The 22712-nt window shown below is 37.7% G+C and overlaps 1 protein-coding gene across 4 annotated transcripts in view; it reads right to left on the minus strand.

The window, feature by feature from the left end:
* HDAC9 (histone deacetylase 9) overlaps positions 1-22712 on the minus strand; it is a 901117-nt gene that overhangs the window by 353073 nt on the left and 525332 nt on the right. For 3 of the 4 annotated variants that reach the window (XM_081800453.1, XM_081800451.1, XM_081800452.1), the window contains 2 exons: positions 22402-22619; positions 1587-4217 (listed from right to left, as the gene is read on the minus strand). In XM_081800453.1, coding sequence (XP_081656579.1) covers positions 3903-4217; positions 22402-22619 — 533 coding nt within the window. In that variant the 3' untranslated portion in view covers positions 1587-3902. Of the gene's footprint in view, positions 1-1586; positions 4218-22401; positions 22620-22712 lie in introns of those variants that run through there. The other variant, XM_081800450.1, reaches the window with a different exon arrangement.

A 22712-nucleotide genomic window follows, 5' to 3' on the forward strand; every position in this document is an offset into this window, starting at 1 on the left:
TTCCCAATATCTTGTTTTATTTGCCAGAATTCTTTGATTGCCCTCTCATACTTTTAAAATCCGGATGGAGGAATTATCAATAATAAAGGGAATGGTAATCTACCTCTCAAATTCCTTCTCTTGCATCTCCAAGTTCTTAATTATAATTGGTTATAATTTGTAGACCTTGATTATTTACCATTGTTAGTTCACAATTGTATACCCACAGTTCTGTGCTTCCATTATTGAAAAAATTCACAAAGAAATGCCAAATTAAAAAAATACTGTTGTCTACCTATACATCCATTGAGTACTAGGTTTCAAAAAAAATGGTTAGTGTCTGAATTCCTTTTCAACATCCTTTAGAGAAAAAAAAGTATAAAACAAAGTAAAAAATTTCTTATAGACAACTTTTTCAAATTTATGAAAAGTTAACAGTCTCCATTTCAGCAACCACCTTTACCAATGAGAAGGTGGATTTTTACTGCCAGAACAGGAAGTCTAAGGTTTATTTATTGCAAGTCCTGGCAAAAAATATTTTCCTGAAGAGAAAGTTCTTAACATGAGATTGATACTTTTTATTGAAACATCCACTTTACACTTCAAAAATCAGATATACAGTATAAAACCATTATCTAATTGGTTCCTCCAACTCTTTTTTTGAGGATCTCTGGTACCAAGTTAATCAAGTTTATAAAAGTCCAAAGGCAATTTTTAGGAAATTATAGCTAATGGTATTCCCACAACTCTGACCAAATTATCAGGTTTATGGTATTATGGAATGATAATCCATTTTGTAATAGTCAATGATATTAGCTCCAGAATTCTCAATAATCTAACGTAATATGTTGTGATTTAGAATAATTTTAATTTGTATGATGCTATTAAAGTTTAGATTAAGGGAACAAAAACACAGTAACACATTATGAAGTATTGACTGATGGAAGTTCTGCTAGCAACTGACCAGAAGAGCTGGGTATGTCATGGAGCAGGAATGTCTATAGCCCACTTTCCTTGACCTGAGCCAGGCCCCTTGTTCTTTATACTAGTATTATAATAATCGTTTCCATAGAAGGGGAGGTCATTTAATTAGTTTTTTTTTCTCTTTACATTTATGTGCTGTTACTTTATACTTGTAGGTCAGGCTGTCACTGTATCAGATAAAATTATTATGATACATGGAAAATTATTTATTTTGATATTTATTGAGTGCTTGTTGCATTGGAGGGATTATGTTAACCTTTTTAAAAATAATTTTTTAAGTTGAGCAAAGTTAGGAATTAACATTTATTTATATGAAATTTTATATTTGGAAGTTGACATCCAACATGATAACATATCATGAAAAAGAGGCCACACTGGGAAACGGAAAAGGCAACAAATTTTACATGTGTTTGCTATTTGATAATAGCTGACATAATAAATAGTTTAAAATCATTGTTGGGTTTATTATTTTTAATGGCATGAAGAATAACTGCTCAAAATATCTTCATTTTCTTGTTTCAACAACGAATGGCAATATATTTTGGTATATGAGACCTAGCGCATGAGCTTCAGATCCGATTAAGTATATCAAGTTTACACAAAGCCAAATGTATGAAAGGGGATCTTTTAAAAAAAACTTTATTTGAGAAAGGAAGAGACTTATAACAGAAGGCAAGAAGGAAACATACAAACAATATATTTACAACACAAAACAAGAGATCACCTTCAAGGGTGTAAATTATAATAAATACAGTAGATTTGAAAAGAGACATTTATCAATTAATTCTAAGATGAATTAAGTCCAGCTTTCTTTTTCACTGGTTCCAGGTAGTTTCTTGATTAAATTCAAAGACTATCAAATTCAAACAATTAATGTCCACCAACTGTACTGATGAAGCTCTCTCAAATGACATTATAAAAAATAGGTTTTTTTTTTTGTTTGTGATTACATATCTTTGAAGTAATATTATACAAAAGTCTGCTCAGCCACATGTTCCTCCCCAAATAAAATGTATTTTAAAAGATGCACTATCCCTTTTTTATGAGATTGAAAAAAGACTTTAAAGAAAATGAATATTTATGAGATGGAAAAAATATACAATTTTATCTTAGGAATGCCATATTTTTAATGCAAAACAACTGACAAAAAGTCATTTTAATCTTAAGGAATATACTAACCAAAATACGGTGGTAATAGGAAAAGTTGCCCTATTATAGCTATTTGTCAAATTAACAGAAGGACTTTCATTATATGGAAAAGTTTTAAACTTTCTAACTTCTAGTTATATTAATTTAATTTGAATGGAGACTTTTTAAAAAAGGATAATGTATCTTTAGCAGTGACCTTTTTTTAAGAAATATTTTTAAATGTCACAGCAAAATGTAAACAACACGTGCCAATAACATACAGTTGTTACAATGTCTACATTTGGCAAAATCGCTATATCTCCTTTGAAACAGGATACTACACCTTAAAATACCCTGGATTTAGAAATATAAATATTTTAATAGAAAAAAACCTCACAAAGATTCTAGGTCAATTTGGATTATCCATATTAAAGGGGTCTTAATACAAGGAATCTTTAACTAGCTTAACAAAAGTAAACCTATAAAACAAGGTAAACATATCAAAAGGGAGTATGAAGGAAATGTTCCAGTGAAAAGCTTCCTTAACAATTTCCCTACTTGCAGTGTTATTTTCTTAGACAATAAATCAATTCATAGAGTGCCCTTTAAAAACAGAAAGAGTAAAACACTATCCTCCGTTTTTTTTTTTCCCCTACATTCCTCATTACATGAATCACTTGGACTTCCTGTTTCCACAAGGCATTTCCTGTTCAGCCTCATAGAATCAGTTTTCTGTAGGAGAACAGCAGGAACCTGACAAAGAACGGACTTAAATAAACAGAGTCTTCTGTTGCCTTCAAAGTTGTTTGTATTTCATAGCATCAAAGGACACAGTCCTTCTGAAGGTGCATTATATACAAGTAGATTCTGTTGTTGAGCCTAACTTTCCTAAGTTCTTATTTGCCAAAACGAGTCATTATGGAATTCTACCTAAGAGATCCTAATGATATGATTATAGAATATGATACACCTTCTTCTTTTAAACGTGATTGGGACTTTGTATCAGATAATCATCATACCATTACTGTGTTTTCTACAACTGTAGATAGCATATAGTATCTGTTTGGACCATAATGCTGCACATTACTTCTGGCCGGTATCTGCATCGGCTTCATTCGATCTTTTTCAATAGACAATGTCATCAAATAACACAAGATAAAAGTAAAAGGAGCAGTGCTAGGTGAGACATAATGTAATATTTAAAATAGTGCTGTACTTTGCAATCTATATATTTAAAACCACCTCTATTCCTAATATTTTCAATTGCAATCTATACAATAACCTAAGGACTGTTGGCGTGGTAACCAGAACATTTAACTTAACAAAAAGAGAGAGGAAGGAAGGGGCAGACTACCTTTAACAGTGTTCAAGACTGTAGTATGATACATTATGTACAACAATGTGAAAATTGAATTCTACATATCAAAAAAAAAAATCAAGAACTAATAGAATGTTTCATTGATCAGACTGGGTGACTATATCCAGCAGTCGCTGATCTCAACAGATAAACTAAAAACAACAGTGAGTTCGTTTTCCTTAGAAGTAATTGGTGTAGCAGGCTTTGGGATGAATTTAAAGCCTATTAATTACTTGTATACTTATGTAGTATAATTTTAGTGTAACAAGTATTTCCTTACCAGTGGAGTTTCAATGAAACCTTGATATCTATATAGAAATCAGTATATAGAGAAATCTCTATATAGATATATTTGCATTAAGTAGAATCCTTAACCACTAAAATCAAATCATTCAGAAATATAAACAGATAGGAAATAATATCCATTTACCAAAACCAGCAATGCATCTCATATTCAGATAATGACTTTAATTACAAATCCTGGAGCTAAATCTTTGCCTATTACCTGTTGCATAAAAGCAGCCTGCTCCCCAGATTCCATTTCCTGGATCTGAGCATCTTCATCACTGTCCACCGGCTCCTCCTTGACCTTCACTGCCCCAACTTGTCCCAGTGTGTCATCCACACAAGCACTGCTGTCGCTCCTAGTGCTGTTGCCACTAGAGGGCGCTCTGTCTTCCTGCATCGCCTGGTCCCCCTGAAGCTCTTCCTCTGCTTCCTCCAGGTGACTGCCTGGTTGCTTCAGTTGTTCAATAGATTTCGAAAGCAGCTAGAAGAGAGTGTTCAGGGGTTCAAAATTCAATAGTTTTTGGTGGTAACAGAGAAGCAAAATACACTTTTATTTCTAATGACTCTACTTCAGTACGGTTTGGTTTCTAGTTTCTGGATGTCAATTGCAGAATGAATTTGTATACCACAAACTTCTTAGTGATACCACATCTGAAGCAGTCCCATCCTTGCCGTATTGTGTTGGAGTGGGAGGCAGAGAACGGGGTCTCTGAGTGCTTTTTTTCAGGGATTACTCTTTAACGCACTCAGAAAATGGTGGGGAAAAGGTAAATAAGCGTTTTCAATGGGAACCATGGAACTTTTACAAGTAGTTTGTACTGAGACAATTTAACCCAAATAAACCTGAGAATATTTTCTCTCAAAGGAGAAAATGTAATGGAATTAATGAAAAACTTCCACAGTCTCATTTTTTGACAAATGTCAATCGCTATAAAATACGAGCTAAGGCCTCGCCTATCTAATTTTCCGATACCTTGAATGGTCAAATGATAAAACATCTTCTTATATATACCAGTAAAACATGGAAATATTGATTTTGAAATCCTAAACTTTAAAAAGATGTGGGATTTAAAAAAAATTGTCATAGCACTAAAAATGTTTTATGAACATATCCAAATTAAATGATAGCAAAGAAGGAATTATTTTAATTTGAAAGTTATTATTTAGACCTTTTCTTTATTTTATAAATTAAATTGGACTTTATCTTCAGAAGTATATGAATTAACTCCTCAATGATTTAAAAAAAACGAGAACAGATTTAACTTAAACAATAGCAAAATATCATGGTATAAAAGCTCAATAAATGGGGTAAAATTCTCAAGATGATTTCGTGTCGCAGCAGATCTCTTGTTTTGATTCACAATGACCCCAGTGACTGATCATCGGCAGAGCTTGAACTGTGGTTCCAAAAGCGACTGGAGTTTTCTGTTAAGTCAGTGCCCATGTAAGCAACATGCCAAATATTGTTAATGAGCAGCACACTTAGAATACAACCGCTAAAATCATGAATACCAATTTCTCTTGGTACAGTTTAAGCTTACCTCGCCCACACACCCATGTTTTTAAGACTAAACACGTGCTTAGACTTAGAATATTTAAGTACTCCAACTCTGAAGGGTGTCTTCCCCTTTTTTAGGCTTATAGACTTCCAGGTCACATAACCTCAGATGGCTGTGCATACGCTGACGAAACCCTTCAATTTCACGGTCAGTAAAATTATTGGGGGTTTTCGTTCATTTGTGCAACAAATATTTACTGAGTGTCAACTGTGTTCAAGACACCATGCTAAGCATTGGGAAAACAGCCATCACCTTGCCCTCACAGAGCTTAGAGTTTAGTGTGTTAGAAAGGAACCAAGAAGATAAATAAATTTATTCTTATTTTCAAGTATGGTAAATGAAATGGGCAGAAGCACAGGGTGTTGTAAGAGTACCCACTAGTTGGCACAGGAGTGGAACTGGGGGTGCTTAAGGGAGCTTTCACTGAGAGGGTGCTATGTTTAAGCTGAGACAAGAAAGAGGAAGGATAGAAAAGGAGGAGTCATTAGTTACATGTGTGTGAGGGGTTGAATAAGGGTAGAGAGCCTTTCTGGCCAAAGCCACAGTATATGTGCTGGGAAAGGAGTCCAGTGTGTTGGAGTACATGAAAGGCCAGTGGGGTTTGAGCACAAGAAGGTGGGGAGAATGCTAGAAGATGATGTTGGAGAGAGTGACACAGTTTATAATAGAATATGTTTGGGTTGAAAATAAGATTTTTTTTTTTTAAGATTTTATTTATTTATTTGACACAGAGAGAGCACAAGCAGGGGGAGCGGCAGGCAGAGGGAGAGGGAGAAGCAGGCTCCCCGCTGAGCAGGGGAAAATAAGATTCTAAAGAAATAAAACACAATGTAGGAAAAACCATAAATCAAATGGAATCATCAATCTTAAATTAGACATAATCAAGCTAAGAGAATATGTATCAACCAAACTTTATGTCAAAATGAAGAAGGCAAATTTAAATATTAATTTCCTTTGTGCTTACAATCTAACATCTATTGTTCCTGGGCTGTGAGCATAAGAACAATCAACCCACCATGCTTTAAATGTCTCTAAGTACTTCTTAGGGAACTATTTGCAGGACTTTTGTACCAATGCTAATTAGCTCTTCGTAACATAAATACATTACACCTTGCACACTGCTGAGATTTTGGAGAAAAGAGACAATGTAATATTCCTGAACACTGCTAAGATTTTGGAGAGAAGAGACAATGTAATATTCCTGAACTTTGATTATACAACTGTAGGATCCCATTTAATTAGCTGTTAGAAAAAGAACACGTGACACCCATAGAAAACAGGCAGGATTTTAATGGAAAAGTCCCAATTTGAGCTGGGACACCAGGAATAGGGACTCTGGGTGACAAGTATCCACCCATTCTCCAGAGAGAGAGCTCATCAGTCAACCCTTAACCTCTATCGCTCCCCTCAGGTGTGATGTACAAGAGCAGAACAGATTCTTGTGGGGAGAAGAGATTTATCTAAGGAAAGGCACTAGTCAGGTGAAGGAAGCTGCAAGAGCCCCTCAGAGGGATGATCTGCAAGCAGATTGCTGCAGTTCATCTTCTGGATGGATGCTTGGTGAGCTGTAGAACTTTTCCCTCTCGCTACCCAAGCTTAGCTGGAAAAATTCATGGGAGCTAGCACATCAGAGTTGGTGGGCCAAGGACACGTATGCGTCAAGCAGACACCTCTGGGAGGCGTTCAGAAGTTCCTGCACGTAAGAACCTCTGTGAGGAATAGAGAAGAAAACCATGTGGGATGTGTGGCCATGAGACAGGAACTGAGGGGCCATTCATGAAAGGTCCACCAGGGAACACGTGACCACTGTCCAGGAAATGTCACATCAAAAGTCCCTGCTTACTAAGGAATGATTCTGCAACTTCCATAGCTTCTGGAAGTTTGATATGGGGAGTATTTAATAACCAAGAGGAAAGTGCAGATACCGCCTGCTAAGTAAAAGGAAAGCCCTTAGCGGTAAAAATAGGAAACGTCTATTGCTATTCCTCTCCTTCCCAGTCCCCGTCCCAACATGGCCCCTCAGTACCTTGACTTCCTCACATCCAGTGGTCTTTTTCTCTGCTCTACCTCAGCACCCAAAGCTGTGATCATACCCTAGCCCTGGTCTTTAATGGTAGCTGTACACTTTCCTTAATTGGTTTCAAACATGACTTCCTTCTGGCTCATTCTCAGAATATTCTGACCCAACCACTCCTCAGCTCCAGAGGGTCCTCTAAGTGATTGAGCCTAACACATTTTCGCTGCCCACCACTCCCCCTCACCACCCCACCCCCCTGCACATCCCTCCTTGCTGGACTAGGCTTCATTCTCTATCATTAAAAATCACTCTCTTGGGGCGCCTGGGTGGCTCAGTCGGTTAAGCGTCTGACTCATGATTTCGGCTCAGATCATGATCTCAGGGCCCTGGGATTATGCCCCATGTGGGGCTCCACCCTTAGAGGGAATCTGCTTGAGACACTCTCTCTCCCTCTCTCCCCCTCTCCTTGCCCCCCCCTGCTCTCTCTCTCTCAAATAAAGAAGTCTTTTTTTTTTTTATTCACTCCCTTACATTGTCTTCAACTCCCCTGCCCTTTTGAATATGGGTTTTACTGGAAAAGTAAGACTTCCAACCTTGGTTAATACCACATCTCTGCCAAACCCAAGCAGCTGAATAAGCTAGGAAACAAACAAATTACAATCATGCTGAATGTTTCTCTTCAGATTCGTGAGCAAAACCCTCAAAAGGGCCCTTGGTGCTGTCTGGCAGTCCTACCACATTTCTCTAGTTAATTCACTCCCACTCTTTCACAATGACAATTTCAAACTACCTCCTCTCTCCTCCGGCCTCTAAAATCCAGACCTTTTCTTCACTCCCTGCTGATACCTGTGCTTATTATTTCACTGAGAAATAGAAGCCTCTGAAGGGAAACTCAACATCCTGCTACCATCGCATTTACCAAGCTGTCCCATTCTTCTGAACACGATGTCTATTCTTCTGAAAGTGATGTTTTCACTCTTATCTCAGGCAATCCCTCGGCTTAGGGTCTGGATCCTATCCACTCCTGTAATGATCCACTCTGTCCTCCAACACACATTTCCCCTCTCTGCTGGAATATTCGTATGTGTGCATTTTCAAAATGATAATCCATCTTAAATAAAACTTCCCTTGCTCCCCCCACCAACACCATTATGTACCTCCCTTCACAGCAAAACTCCTTGAGTTATCACTCTTTACTGTCTTCATTTCTCTTTGCCCATTCTCTTTAGAATTCATGCCAACAAGGCTTTCATCCACACTATTTGACTAAAATCTCTCCTGTTAAAGTCAGTAATGACTGCATTCATGCCAAATCCAGTGGCAATTTAATTAGGATATTAATAGGTGTCAGTGACGGTAAAGCACCTCACAAAGGGCACCAAGACACAATCATAGCATCTTTGAAAGTAAGAGACTGATATCACTGCAGCTAAAGACCAGACAAACTGTGCGCTAATTTCCTAGAATATAATTTCCCATAGATAGCAAATAGGTCCAAGAAAATCTCTAATAGTGACCAAATGCTGAGTGTTCACAGAATATATCATACGTATATTTTAACAAAACACCTTCTGAAATCTGACCTGTTAATGTATTTCTGAGGTCACAGATAGACCCAGAAATCTCATCATTTAGTCCATGAATCAGTTTTGGTCAGTATTTACAATCTCACTGACATAGATACATATATTAACAATTTTCAGTGTGCAATAAAGAAACAATGCCATTTGTTCTAGTCAGTTCCTTTGGCTTCCTCTACACTTGTGATGTAGTAAAGGAAACATGAGGGAGAAAAGTGCCAGAATGAATAACGCTATGATAACTGGGCAAGACGGCCAAATGGCAAAATGATCTTCCAAGGGCAGAATTCCTTGATGGTTTGTAAAAGAAATGTTTCTTGACATAAAACAGTAACTTACGAGCGGAGATCATATACAAATAAAATGTAGTCATTGGAAAATTTCTAGTAACATTCTTCAAACCCTTATTTTATAAAGAAGGAATTTCATGTCCAAGAGAAGCTGAGCCATCTCCAAAAAAAAAAAAAAAAAAGAGTAGAAACCTAGAACTGTTTTATACCCTTCCAGTTTGCATTCTACTCTGAAACAGCTATGTTCTGATGACAACTGAATTAATATAAATAATTCCAATGTCTCCCCGAGCTCCAAACTTGCATATTCAGCTGTGTCCTTAATAACATCTTCCCTTAGATCTAGAATACCTAATAGGTATCATAAATTTGAAATAGCTCAAAGAAGACCTTTATTCTCCTCTTGCTCACCTAATTTTCTCATCTGAGTGAACAGCAATACCCAATTGCATGGGTCAAAAATCTAGGATTTGTCCTTGTTTCTCTCTCAATCACCTTTTTTGCTAAATACCTGAAAGCTTAATTGATGCTTAGTAACAGCGTGTTGACACTTTCCTTCCCAGGTTATGAAGCAAATGACAGCGTCTACACGAACAATAACTACCACTTTTTCACCATCTCTGAAATAAAACATGCTCTTTTGCAAAGTTTCATAAAATACAAAAGTGATAAATGGGATCTCCGGGAGACAGTTTTGCAAAATACAAATGCAGAGAAGGAGTTAAATACCTGGAATAAGGGTATTTGACTAAAGCTGTTTTTGTTTAAGCAAGCTAATTTGCCAGCGTGGAAAAATTAGCAATTAACATCAGCAAGAAAAATCTACAGACCAAAGTCATAGAAAACCTGCCTGCTAGGTTTAACTTATTCTAGATTTTTTAAATTAAAAAAAAAAATTCCTTGATGTTGTTTTTGTAAGTTTCTGGCTATTTATGAAGACATTCAGGATTCCGATTGTGTTGTGTCGTATGCGTTTTTGAACTTCAAATGTGACCATTACAAAGATAGCATGGGCTAACCCTGTTCTAATTTGTCCTGTCGCTGAGTGGCCCCAGATGCAGGGAGGAGTTGTCTGCTTACTCTCAGTGGGGTAGCAGAGTCTCCCTGTGGTTGAACATCTGGAGGTGATCCCCCAGCAAAGTTGAGCGGCTGCCTTGCTGGCTACAAAACAAGACAAAACATCTGTGTGACAGATAAACGTGCGAGCCTGTGTGAATCTCAGCCGAGGGCCCATCTGTGAAACACACCGTGTGTCATTCGTCTGACACCAGGTGAGTTACTCCGGTGGGGAACCCAGCTGAGAGTGCTTCTCCTTCTTCCCTTTCATCTGTGCTCTTCCTGGTCTGTCAGTGTTTCCCCGTGCTCTCCCTGCTATCGTACCAAACACTGAAGATCGGTGCCGGTGATCTACAACCGTTCTGGCCCTTGTAACACACACACTCTCCGCACTCACGCTGACGTTCTAAAGACCACATAAAATAATTTATTGAAGTTTCTAACACCTTGAAGTGTTACGATTCCGTTCTTATCAATCCCTGCTAGGCTCGTAATTATGGCAAATCCCTAATTTCGATGTTTTGTATTCCATGTTAATATCATATATTCTACTGGTAAATGATTTAAAATTCATGAAATAATATTTAAAGGCTGTGCTGCTAACCTTTACACACGAGCACATTAAGCTCATCTCTGTGCAAGTCACACTGTTTGACAAAGTCTGGAAGTCAACATAAGTATAAGTGCTATCAAATAAAGTATCTTTCAATTCCACATTTTAAATCTTTCCCAAGAAGATCTTTCATGCCCCCACAAGTATCTTCAGATTTGGAATGGCAACTAAGAACAAGAGTGTATAAGGAGTAAATCTGTTTCTGATGGACATCTGGTTTTCTGAAATTGTCAACAACCCATTAAGCACAAGTGTTTGAATGTGATTATTAAACTATGCAAAGTGACCTTCAACCCAACTCATCACTTTCTTATTTTGCTGCAGATTTGAAGACAGATTTTACTTGGGGAATGGCACAAGTTTTTGTTCTTTTTTTTTTCCTTTTAAATAAATGCAAAATTCTTCTTTTGGAAAATGAAACCTTTCCCTTAAGCTCCAAGGAAACTAGATTTTAAAACAATGATAAAATTCTGTCTCAAATCACAAATAGATGAGGTATGTACCAACTGTTCTCAAAAACAACATGCAGAGCATGGAGGGCTTTCAAATCGAGAGGTCTACTTAGAGAAGAACTCTGCCTCAAGTCAAAATACTCCCATGCCATTTCGCTTCTGTGCATGTTAGGGAAATTGCCAGAAGAACCAAAACTAAATAACAAGAGAGAAATATTTTCTATTGGTTCATTATTCACACTAATTAAAAGTCTAAACTGAAAAACATCCCTTCTTACCAATATTGAAGAGATATAAAACTAATCTAGGAACAAAGTGAATTCTTAATAAAAATGTGTTTATCTGCATAACTTTAATGATTGTCTAAAACAATGCCTGCGATTAAAATATCCTTTTTCTGGTTTCCAAACATCCTCATAATTCAATAACTTGAACGAGTGTTAACTTCTGGAAAGAATACTATAAATTTCCTCCTTCCAGTGTTTCCCATGAGTTTGAGAAAGTTACCCACCTACTCTTTCATTCATTAGACAATTTTTACTGAGCACTTATTATATGCCACACCCTTAGAAGAGCAGTCAGTTAGGCAACCCCTCAGAGGAAGAGGCAGAAAATAAGCAACTCAAGATTGGAACTTAATGTGTAGGGAACAATGGGGAAAGGGCTGAGCGTCTGTGTCTAATTTGTATGGGTAGGGAAGGACCCTCGGAAGAGGTGAGGTTTGAGCTAAAAGAGACTCCAATACCAAGATGGAGTCATGAGAAGATCTGGAGGTTGAACACTGCATACAGAACAGTGGCTAACACAACTCCTGGGATGGAATGACATTCCCCACAGATTGGAGAGGAGGCCAGCGTGGCTGGAGGTCAGCAAGTAAGGGAAGGGAATAGGAGAGGAGGTCAGCGATGGGGGCGAGAGCCAGATCATGACAGCCTTAGAGGCCACAAAAAAGATGTTTGGATTTTATCCTATGTACAATAAAGAGCAACTGCGGAGTTTTAAGCAAGCTCTTTTTTATTTTTTTAAGATTTTATTTATTTGACAGAGCAAGAGAGCACAAGCAGGGGGAGCAGCAGAGGGAGAGGGAGAAGCAGACTCCCTGCTGAGCAGGGAGCCCAACGAGGGACTCGATCCCACGACCCGAGCTGAAGGCAGACGCATAACCATCTGAGGCACCCAGGCGCCCCTAAGCAAGCTCTTGACATGATTTCATTTGTATTTGTAAATGGTTACTCCGGCTGCTACAGAAGATTGGATTGAGGCAGGTAAAAGTAGAAACAGAAAGATCGACTTTCAGAACATAAAATCCCCAGCAAGAGAGTGTAACAAGACTTAACAAGAACACAAATGAGCTATTTTTCCTTCTTGTACAGCACTGTGTAATTTTATGTCTTTTTGTTACATAATAGGATTTTCCCCTGATAATCTCCTTTCCAATCTTCAGGTGATAGTACACTTTCTTTCAAAGTTTTCTTTCTTCACTTTTTAAGGGTAATGTACAGAGGCACAGTTAAGGAAAGGCACCCTCGGTGATTTTGGACTGTGCCTCAGAATAGACAAGATCTCGGGGAGCCTGGGTGGCTCAGTCGTTAAGCGTCTGCCTTCGGCTCAGGTCATGATCCCAGGGTCCTGGGATCGAGCCCCGCGTCGGGCTCCCTGCTCCGCGGGAAGCCTGCTTCTCCCTCTCCCATTCCCCCTGCTTGTGTTCCCTCTCTCTCTGTGTCTCTGTCAAATAAATAAATAAAATCTTTAAAAAAAAAAAAAAAAAAGAATAGACAAGATCTCAAAGCCAATGATCTTCAAATCAATTGATTCATGAACATCTCCCTTTCTCCCCATTGATCAACCCCTGCTTTGGTAGGCGCACAAGCCCTATTTAAAATGGATGACCAAGAGTAAAACCCAGAAAATAATTGCCACATGGAAATGCGGGCGCCAGTGTAGCCAGATTTTCAATTTTTCAGAGAATGCCAGAAATCCAGGTTTGTATTTGAAATCTTTCTATTTTTAAAGATTGACCAATAATTGAAATACTTGTTAAGATACTAGGCAGGCCAACGACTGCAGTTCAATGGAATGGATCCAGTCCACAGAGTGTCCGCCTACGACCTCTGAAAATAATCCCTTATGGCCCTTCTTACTTAAACATTCTAGGGCTTAGATCATTTAGAGCTGATGTCTGCCTGCTCTTAAAATATACCATCCTTCATACTTGTGAGTTGTTTTATGTTCCCTACATGGTAAAAATTCATCTACTTTGCCAGGGTTTGGAGGTAGGGGTAGGGATCGACTACAAAGGAGCAACACAAGGCCAAGTTTGGAAGTTGAGAGAACTGTTCTATATCTTAACTGTGGTAATTATGTGACGATAGGCATTTGTGAAAACTCACTGAATTGTACAACAAAATGAATACATTTTGCTGTATAAATTATACCTCACTAAATAATTCAATAATTAACCATAATACTGTTCTAAAGAGAAAACAAGGTCTGCTTCATGATGAATACAAAGGTTCAAGCTGGAACAAAATTTAGTGGCTTGGTTTACAACAAAGTAGCTTGATGCAAGATTGAGGCAAGTAGGAAATGTGTATCTTGGAAATATTTTAGCACTTCAAGACAACCAACCATTTTCATTAACAGAATAAGGAAAATAAACTATTAGTGCTCAGAAGAATAGAAATACTGCATTAGAGTTCAGTAGTGCTTACCGTGTTCACAAAGCACTTTCAGTACATCCTTTCATGTATTCCTCACTATAAACCTCTAAACGTGCAGATTAGAGAATTATTGGATGAGGAGGTTCAATACTTTGTCCAAAGTTGCAAAACTAATAAATAATTCTGCAGGACATCATACACTTGTCTCAGAAAGGTTATCAAGCATTCTAGATGCTGCACTTCATATGAGCTATTCATTATATAGAACTTTGACTAGAACGATCGGTTTGCAGGTCTATGGGTCATTCAAGGGAAAGAACATGCCTTCCTTATTTTCATTTTCAGCATGCAGCATAATGGTTGCTAATAAATCTTGTGGAACACCATCAACGACTCCAATGCCAGGAAATTATTTTTTAGAAGTGAGTTTTTATTGTTGGTTGATACAACTAAGTTGATAGCAAGAGAGTAAGGATGCACTTAGGATATGGGAGCTTAGCCCTGGATGCAGTTCTGCCTGAAGGAATGGGAATACTCTGGGATCATATGACATTTCAGGGTCACTCTAATCCCTCAGATTTCATAAGTATTTAGAGAAAGGGCAGAAAGATACAGGGGAAGAAAACTAAAATCAGGAATTTATAAGCAACCAAAATCTGTAACAAAGAGACTGCCACACATTGGTGGTTTTCATGTCCACAAATCACTTAGCTTTATTAAAAATTCCTTAGTAAGACTTAATTATTTCATCCTGTCAAATGAAACTATTTGTCAAGGTTGAGAAACAACCAAATTATTTAGCTTCCCTCTCCCTTTGAACAGCCTGGAATCAACATCAGTCAAACTACTCACATGGTTTAATTCCCCAGAGATTTTTCTTTCCCCTATTTTCTTACCTCGTAGTCATGTCCAACTATTGTTTTTCTCATTCAGTAAAAGCGTCTCTGACTAGATGAACAATGTAGAGTGAAAAGGAAAGGTCGAGGTCCTTCCCTTGGTCTTCAAATTATGAAAGCAGCACTGGGAACGTTTATGAATGTTACACATTAATCCACTGAAATGGTCACTTAGTTTCTTTTACAAACACAGGATTTCATCACATCTAATAATAAAGCAACAAGCCATTTTCTGTATATTATAAACCATCCACTTGTAATTCTGTAGTGAAATGCTTCTTTATGAATTCTCTGTGATGAGGTAAGCCAGTATGGCAGTAAGTGGGGTTTTTTTCCGAAGCTCGGCACATACCTACACGGATCTATTTACATTGGGCTAATCATGTCGAAATAACATCTATTTAAGGGCAAAGTCAGAGTTTCTTCTATAAACCTCTATAGATAGATAAATAATCTAGGGGGCTTTTTACTGTTATAAAATTAAGACTGCCTTTTGGTGCCTGCTAAAGTTTTTGGACATACTATCCATCTAATGGGCAAAATGTAATCCTAAATTGTTGATTAAAGACTCTGCCTGGAAACATACTGTCAAATGGAGAGAGAGAAATTAGACTTGACAACAGTAATGCCTACTTTCCTAAATGAAAGCCCAGTTCAAGTTTCTACTCATCCATTTTTCAAAACTTAAAACAAGGCATTTTCCAACCACCCATAGATGAGATGCCAAATTTGCATTTCAGTTGAACTTGATGAAGTCAGTAGACTTTCAGCATCAGGCTTGCTCAGAGCTCTTATGAGAAGATGTTTGCCCAATCTAAAAAAAAATAACAATTTTACAACATCAGGGCCTAGCCGTACCGCACCCACACCACACTGTTGGAAAGCTTTACAATCCAGTAGCTCTCTGAATGTCCCACCACCAGATTCACGGAGAGAGGTTTCCAAGTTAGTAACTGGATGGAGGGCAATGCATGAAAAGTTGAGAAGTAGGGTCAGCAAAAGGAATTTCTTCATCTTGGCAAATCCAAACCAATACCAAAAATAAAGACATAAAATAAGATCATCCTCCTTTTCTGTTTGTTTGTTTGTCTTGCCTTTAATTGTAAGTTTCTACTTTTTGGCAAAAATAAAATTAGGAAAATGTTGTCTTGGGCTCCTCTTAGCTGGCTCAGTTGGTAGAGCATTCACACAACTGTTGATCATGCAACTCTTGATCTTGGGGTAGTGAGTTCGAGCCCCACGTTCGGTGTGGAGCTTACTTAAAATAAAAATTTATTAAAAAAAAAAAAAAAGGGCGCCTGGGTGGCTCAGTTGGTTAAGCGACTGCCTTCGGCTCAGGTCATGATCCCGGAGTCCTGGGATCGAGTCCCACATCGGGCTCCCGGCTCGGCGGAGAGCCTGCTTCTCCCTCTGATCCTATCCCCTCTCATGCTGTTTCTCTCTCTCTCTCTCTCAAGTAAATAAATAAATAAAATCTTTAAAAAAAAAAAATTTATTAAAAAAAAAAAAGGAAAATCTTGCCTCCTGCTCAGTGATAAAAACAACACTAAATTCCTAAGTGCACGTTTAGGTTCAGGACAGGCTTTTGTGTCATTCAACTTATGTCAGAATTCCAGCTCTGTCAACTGCTAGCCCTGTCATGTTGGTCCACCTACTCAAGCCCTTTAAAATTAAATTTAGTGGGTTGCCTGGGTGGCTCAGTCAGTAAAGTGTCTGCCTTAGGCTCAGGTCATGATCTCAGGGTCCTGGGATCGAATCCTGCAGTGGAGGGGGGGGGGCTCCCTGCTCAGTGGAGAGCCTGCTTCTCCCTCTCCCTCTGCTTCTCCCCCCTGCTCCTGCTGTCAAATAAATAAAATCTTTAAAAATAAATAACATTAAATTAAATTCAGTGATATTAAAAAGAGTGAGTTAAATTTGAGAAGATAATATACATAAGAAGGTTAGCATTGTGTCCCAGTTTACAGTGGATCCTCCTTATAAAAGGGAGCTGGTATAATGTGAAAGATCCTATCCCTAAGGTACCTATGGAGAAGGTGTGGGGAGGATGCACAGTGCATAAAAGAAGGGGAGGGGAAGATACGCTCGGAGTAACAGGTGCAGCAAAAGCAAAGATTGGTTCATTGTCCTCCTCTAATCTTACTTAAAATGTTAATCTTCCCAGAAGGAAGCCATGGGTATAATTACCTTGATTAAAATAAAGCTAATACAAAGTGTTTCCTTGCTGTTTGATAATAGGAAGTGTGACTTACAAAATGTAAACCTTCTGGAATGCTACATCTCTATAGTTGTTGTTCTTCAGATAAATCTCCTTGGGAAAATATACACTTGGCTCAATAGTGCACAAAATAGTTCTATTTTAAAACTGCCTTCAGGGATATTTTATAAGGAAAAAAATAACACACACACACACACACACACACACACATGCATGCATGCTATGTTTGTGTGTAACCACAGGCAAAAAAGAATATAGTCCCCTGGGTTGCTGTGGATGGATGATCGGAGACAAGGAGTGGATATGAATCATGAGGGGTTATGAAGAATATGTAACATTGATGTTAGAAAATTATCTCAAGAAAAAGAATAGATACTACTCAAGTAAAGGGGTCAAATTCTCTTCCAAAAACTAATGAAAACTCCCCATTTGCTCCATTCCAGCATTTGAGCAGAATTATATTCATGCCTTGCTTGTCAGACATAATATCTACCTGTTTTATTAAGGGCAATGCAGGACATCTGCTTGGCCTCCCCTTTACTAATCTCATCTTAGATATATTTTTATTATGATAAAATAGCACTCATGTCAAAATGCCTAAGTATCATAGTAATAAATATATAATAAATACTTATATCTACAGTGAACCTTGACATATATAAGATATCATCACATGATTTATGTGGGTTTTTAAAAAAAGTGTTGGCTAGTATCCAGTCAAAGGAATGCATAAGATATTTATCACAGAGCATATTACAAAGGGAGAAAGAAAGAAAGAAAGAAAGAAAGAAAGAAAGAAAGAAAGAAAGAAAGAAAGAAAGAACAAAGAAGGAAGGAAAGAAAAGAAAGAAAAAGAGAAAGACAGAAAGAGCAGGAGGGAGGGAGGGTAGGAGGGAGGAAGAAAGGAAGATATAAAAAGGACAAGATAACCCAGAGAGGTAACTAAACAAGTCTCAAGTCTTAACTTCCTCAAAGAAAACAATTTCCTTCCTCATGTTCCCTATCCTAGTACTTAATACATTATGTTGTATTACTGTTTACTGAATATTTCACTCCCCTGCTCCCCACACTATAAGCTCCATGAGGACACTGAATGTTATTTTCTTAGTGCCTAAGATAGCGTCTGCACAAAGCAAGAATTCAATGAGTTGCTAAATGGATAAATGCATAATAAATCAGTATTTCATTCAAATAAGTACTGAAGAAGTTTCTTAAAATTTCTGCTCATGTGGATTTGATAGAATGAATACGAAAAACATAGGTACTAGAAAAATTCTAGTTAAAATAGAAATTATTTAGTGTGCATCAATGCTATTCTATTAATACTATAACAAATAATTTAAAGAATAATGTTGTCATTGGGTAGGGGGCAGAGGTCCATGTGAAATTATCTCACAACAAAAATGTATGAAGACACTCAGGAAAATTTCTGTAATATCATTCAGATAGTGATACAACTAGAGATTTGCCCTTCTATTAACTATGCAGTGCTTGGAATACTCCTTCAAAAATCATAAAAATGGTCGAGAAACTGCCGTGTGTTTTGCTTTCATTAATCATAGTCTTATTTAGCAGAAAATCTGTTGCAATATTTAAACTTAAAATGAGCCCAGAAGAAAATTCCCAATACCCTCTTACTTTTTCATTTGCCATTTTGTATTTATGGGGAAAATTCTACTTTAGAAACCATTTCATCTTCCAATAAAAAAAAAAAAAAGGATAACCAGGAAAAGCAACAGTCTTCTTTTGATGCTAGTATAAATAAACTCTTGGGTTTTTTTGAAAAGGCTCACAAGTCATCACTGCAAGAATGTACCATACGTTAGCAACAGAAATTGTTTAATGCATTTCTGAATATTTTAAATGTCTCAAAAAAGCAAAAGAACAAATAATGCAAGCCATGACTTTCTTATGGCTAAACTTCTCAAAATACTTTCAGTGAAAATCGAATATTCAAACTGATGGAGCAGAGAGACAAATCATTCTAACGGGTTTTCCACTCACCTTTCTAGCTTGCCCCACTGTGTAGATATAACAATACAAATACTATGTAAACCCATTCCAGGGATATTTCTGCGAAGCTATTAAGGACTTACAACCTAACTGTATGAGACAAAATAACTCTTATGACACACAAATTTCCCATGTAAATGTCATTAAAGTAATAAGCAATGGGTAGGTAAATTATTTAGTATGGTAAATAATATTTATATTGTAGAGTTACAATAAGCAGGAATGACTGCTTTCATAAATGCATTCAAATAATAGCAAGATATGAGAAAGTTTTCAAAATTTAGTTAAGTCAATTCTTGTATAAACTCTGCTCTGAAAAGTACAGCTTTGCTTTTAATTCTTGTAAGGATTATTAGCAATTCAATCAAATCATTAAAAATTTCATAGCAGGAAGGACAACCATATTTCATAGGATGTAGGTTTAGGGATAAATCTACTTGTTTTTTCCTTCATTGTCACTGCATTTTTTGCTTCTCTAAATCTTAAAAAAGAACCATAAAAAAAGCTGAGGGAGCAAAATGAAAGGACATTTTCAAATATGTTATCTGTATACCTGTGTCTCTATGTGAGCATATATTTCCTGCTATAATAACTCGCTCAAGAGCAGGGACCATGTTTTTACGATACCAGCTATTTGGCTCTAGTTTGAAATGATTCGATACAGATTCATCCGTTATACCAAGAAAAAAATGACATAAATGAAAGTTTCTGTGGTTATTTCTCATTAATGGATATTCAAAATGGTTACAGTGTACATAAATAGATGATTATACAGAAACTCATTGGTTTCTGGCATCTAAGTTATGGCCCTCACATAACGTGAAACAAATGTTTTCATCACCTCATGGGGAAGGGTGAGCAGTAGCAATTCATTTCTTGACGGTTCTATTGTGAATACTTCAGAATAGGACAGAGATTCAATATTTTCTTTAGTAGATTCTTCTCTGTTCCTTTAGACAATTGAGGGCAGGTGAAATATTTTCAAAATCTGGAGAATACCCAATGTGCATGTACCATTGGATCAAACATATGGAATACATACTTGGAGAAAAGCCAACTGGAGACCTGCTTGAGTAATCTAAACACCCAAGCTGAGAGGGGCTAATATATAAAGATCAGCTTTATGCTTTGAAGTTTTCTGGACTTCATTTTGCCTAATTGAGACAAGATTTAATAATCAAACCACTGTACAAACATGTACCTGAAAGTATACGTTTGTTTCTAATTTTGGGAAGAATTCTTAACAGATTCCAAGGAATCAGCTCCACATGGGAGAAGGTCTCTGATGAGATTTGCTTTTCTCACTGCTCAATGCAAATGCCTGCTTTTCATCTTGGTTTCTTCCATGTGACTGAGGTTAGCATCCGCCTGTCAAAATCTCAAGTGTGATACTAAAATATAAAGATTCTGTTATTAGTATACCACTGAGTCTGAAACACTGGCATCTCTAGGTCATAAAAAATGTATTTCAAAATATTCTTAGAAGTATTCATAGGAATCTGATGAACTTAATTCCAGATCAAAATATTATGAGGCAACGGGGTACGCGGGTGGCTCAGTCAGTTCAGCATCTGACTCTTGATTTCAGCACAGGTCATGATCTCAGGGTCGTGAGATCGAGCCCTGGATGGGGCTCTGCACTGGGTGTGGAGCCTACTTAAGATTCTCTCTCTCCCTCTCCCTCTGCCCTTTCCCCACTCATGCTCCCTTGCTCTCTCTCTCTCTTAAAAAAACAAACAAAAAAAAACAAACCAAACCAAACCAAAACATTATGAGGCAAAAAGTAGGATTTCCAATCTTTCTTCCTTCATAAATTTTTCGCATTAGTCACTGGACAATTTTTCAAGAATACGTAGTAGTTTTAAGTAGTGCTGAGAGACCACAAAACAAACAAACTGAACTCTACCATAATATAGTAAACATATGCAGGGCCACATTCAGGTCAACGAGTACCAGCCACTCCACAAGAAGAAAGTGGGTCTCCTCCAGTGAGACTGCTTTGATACAGAATAATTTGATAAATTTAGGGAAATGCTGTAGCAATACCAGCTCAATCTGATGATATATAAAGAGCATGCAGCATCGTGGACTACAGTGTGCAGTATAGTGAGAGATGGAAGGAAAGGCAGTGGCCACAGCCGTCCATCCCCAGCGCCCACTTCTCCATCCCTCCCCCACCCCCACATCATCTTTGCAGGCAGCAAAGGGCTGGGCTGGAAGGATTTCTGTTCAGTAGTATGGTCTTCAGCCCGTGCTCCCTTCCTAGCTCTGCCCTGTGAAGGTGGGGGCCGAAGAGAAGAGAAAAACTTTGCCCTGCCCTCAAGAAAGTGAGTACACAATGAAGAACCCCCTTTCTCTTATTGCTATTAGAAAGACGATTAGACCTTTGCCCATGAGGGGTTGCTTTGTTTCTATCATTATACAATAAAGCTTTTCAATAGTAAGCCAATTTTTAGCTACCTATCAGTAAACAGAATGTCATTTCTTAATAATCATACCTCTATAAGATACTTGTAGGTGATACAGTTAACAAAGGAGAGTGGACAGAATTATGCTCTTCAGGATGATAACACTTCCAGGAATGAGAAGACTCTGCTTTATAAACCTACCACAGAGGAGTGTAATGTCAAAACTTCACAGACCAGCTTTGCTTATGAATTCATTGAAAATGTTTTACCGGCCTGGCCTGCCTGATATTGTTATATTGTAATCACTGTTTCTTTGTGGTTGCCTCAGCAGGAGAGCGCCTAAGGATGTGGTGTGATACAGACATCAGCTTTCCGTTTTGGCCACAATAAGGCTGCCAGAAAATTACCACACATTTCTGAGAAATTGCTTCAAACACAGCTCAGAATAAAGTGGTGCATGCTAAAAAATAAATAGAACATGGATACATAAAAGTTGCTGAGAAATAGTTTGTGGGCTCACCTTGTCATATCTGCCTGCACCTGTGTGAAAAACTTTTTGAGCTGTCGATCCACCACATTCAACTCTGCCTCAAGCCTTTTCTACGAAACCAAAAAATGGGGCTCTGCATACATGTGCCCCTATGGGCTTCTGAATTCAAATAGGTCCGCAATCATAAAAGACCTTACTAATATCTAACCTCAATGTCGCTAAAAACATCCTGTGAATGTAATGATGGTGAAAATACTGATTTTATGAGGCTGTCCCCGAGGGCTAGGATGGCAATCTCCTTTTGATGGTGATGCAGAGATACCAACATATTCCTCTTGTGTGCCCGGATCAGAGAAGAGAACCCCAATTTCCCCACTGGTGGTTGTGACATCCTGACTTTTGACTCAGGGGCTTACTTTGTTCATGTGGATCTGCTGCTGGTATTGCTTCTGCTTCTCCAAGAATTGCTGGTGTTGCTGCTGAATGACCAGCTGAGCCAACGTGCTCTGAGGCAGAGGTGCAGACTGGGTTCGATTCAGGGGTCTGTGCCGGGGTAATTTGTGGGTACCTCTAATGCCAGGTGAAATTCTCTCCTTTGCTGCCAACGGAGACTGAGGATGTAAGGGAACTCCACCTGAAAAAAAAAAAAAAATATATATATATATATGTACACACATACGCACAATTTTGCTTAAGAAAAAGAAAAAACCCACAGAAAATAGATATA

This window comes from Leptonychotes weddellii, chromosome 12 (assembly GCF_054177405.1).
Source record: "Leptonychotes weddellii isolate Sample4059 chromosome 12, ASM5417740v2, whole genome shotgun sequence".
NCBI classification, from domain to species: Eukaryota; Metazoa; Chordata; class Mammalia; order Carnivora; family Phocidae; genus Leptonychotes; species Leptonychotes weddellii.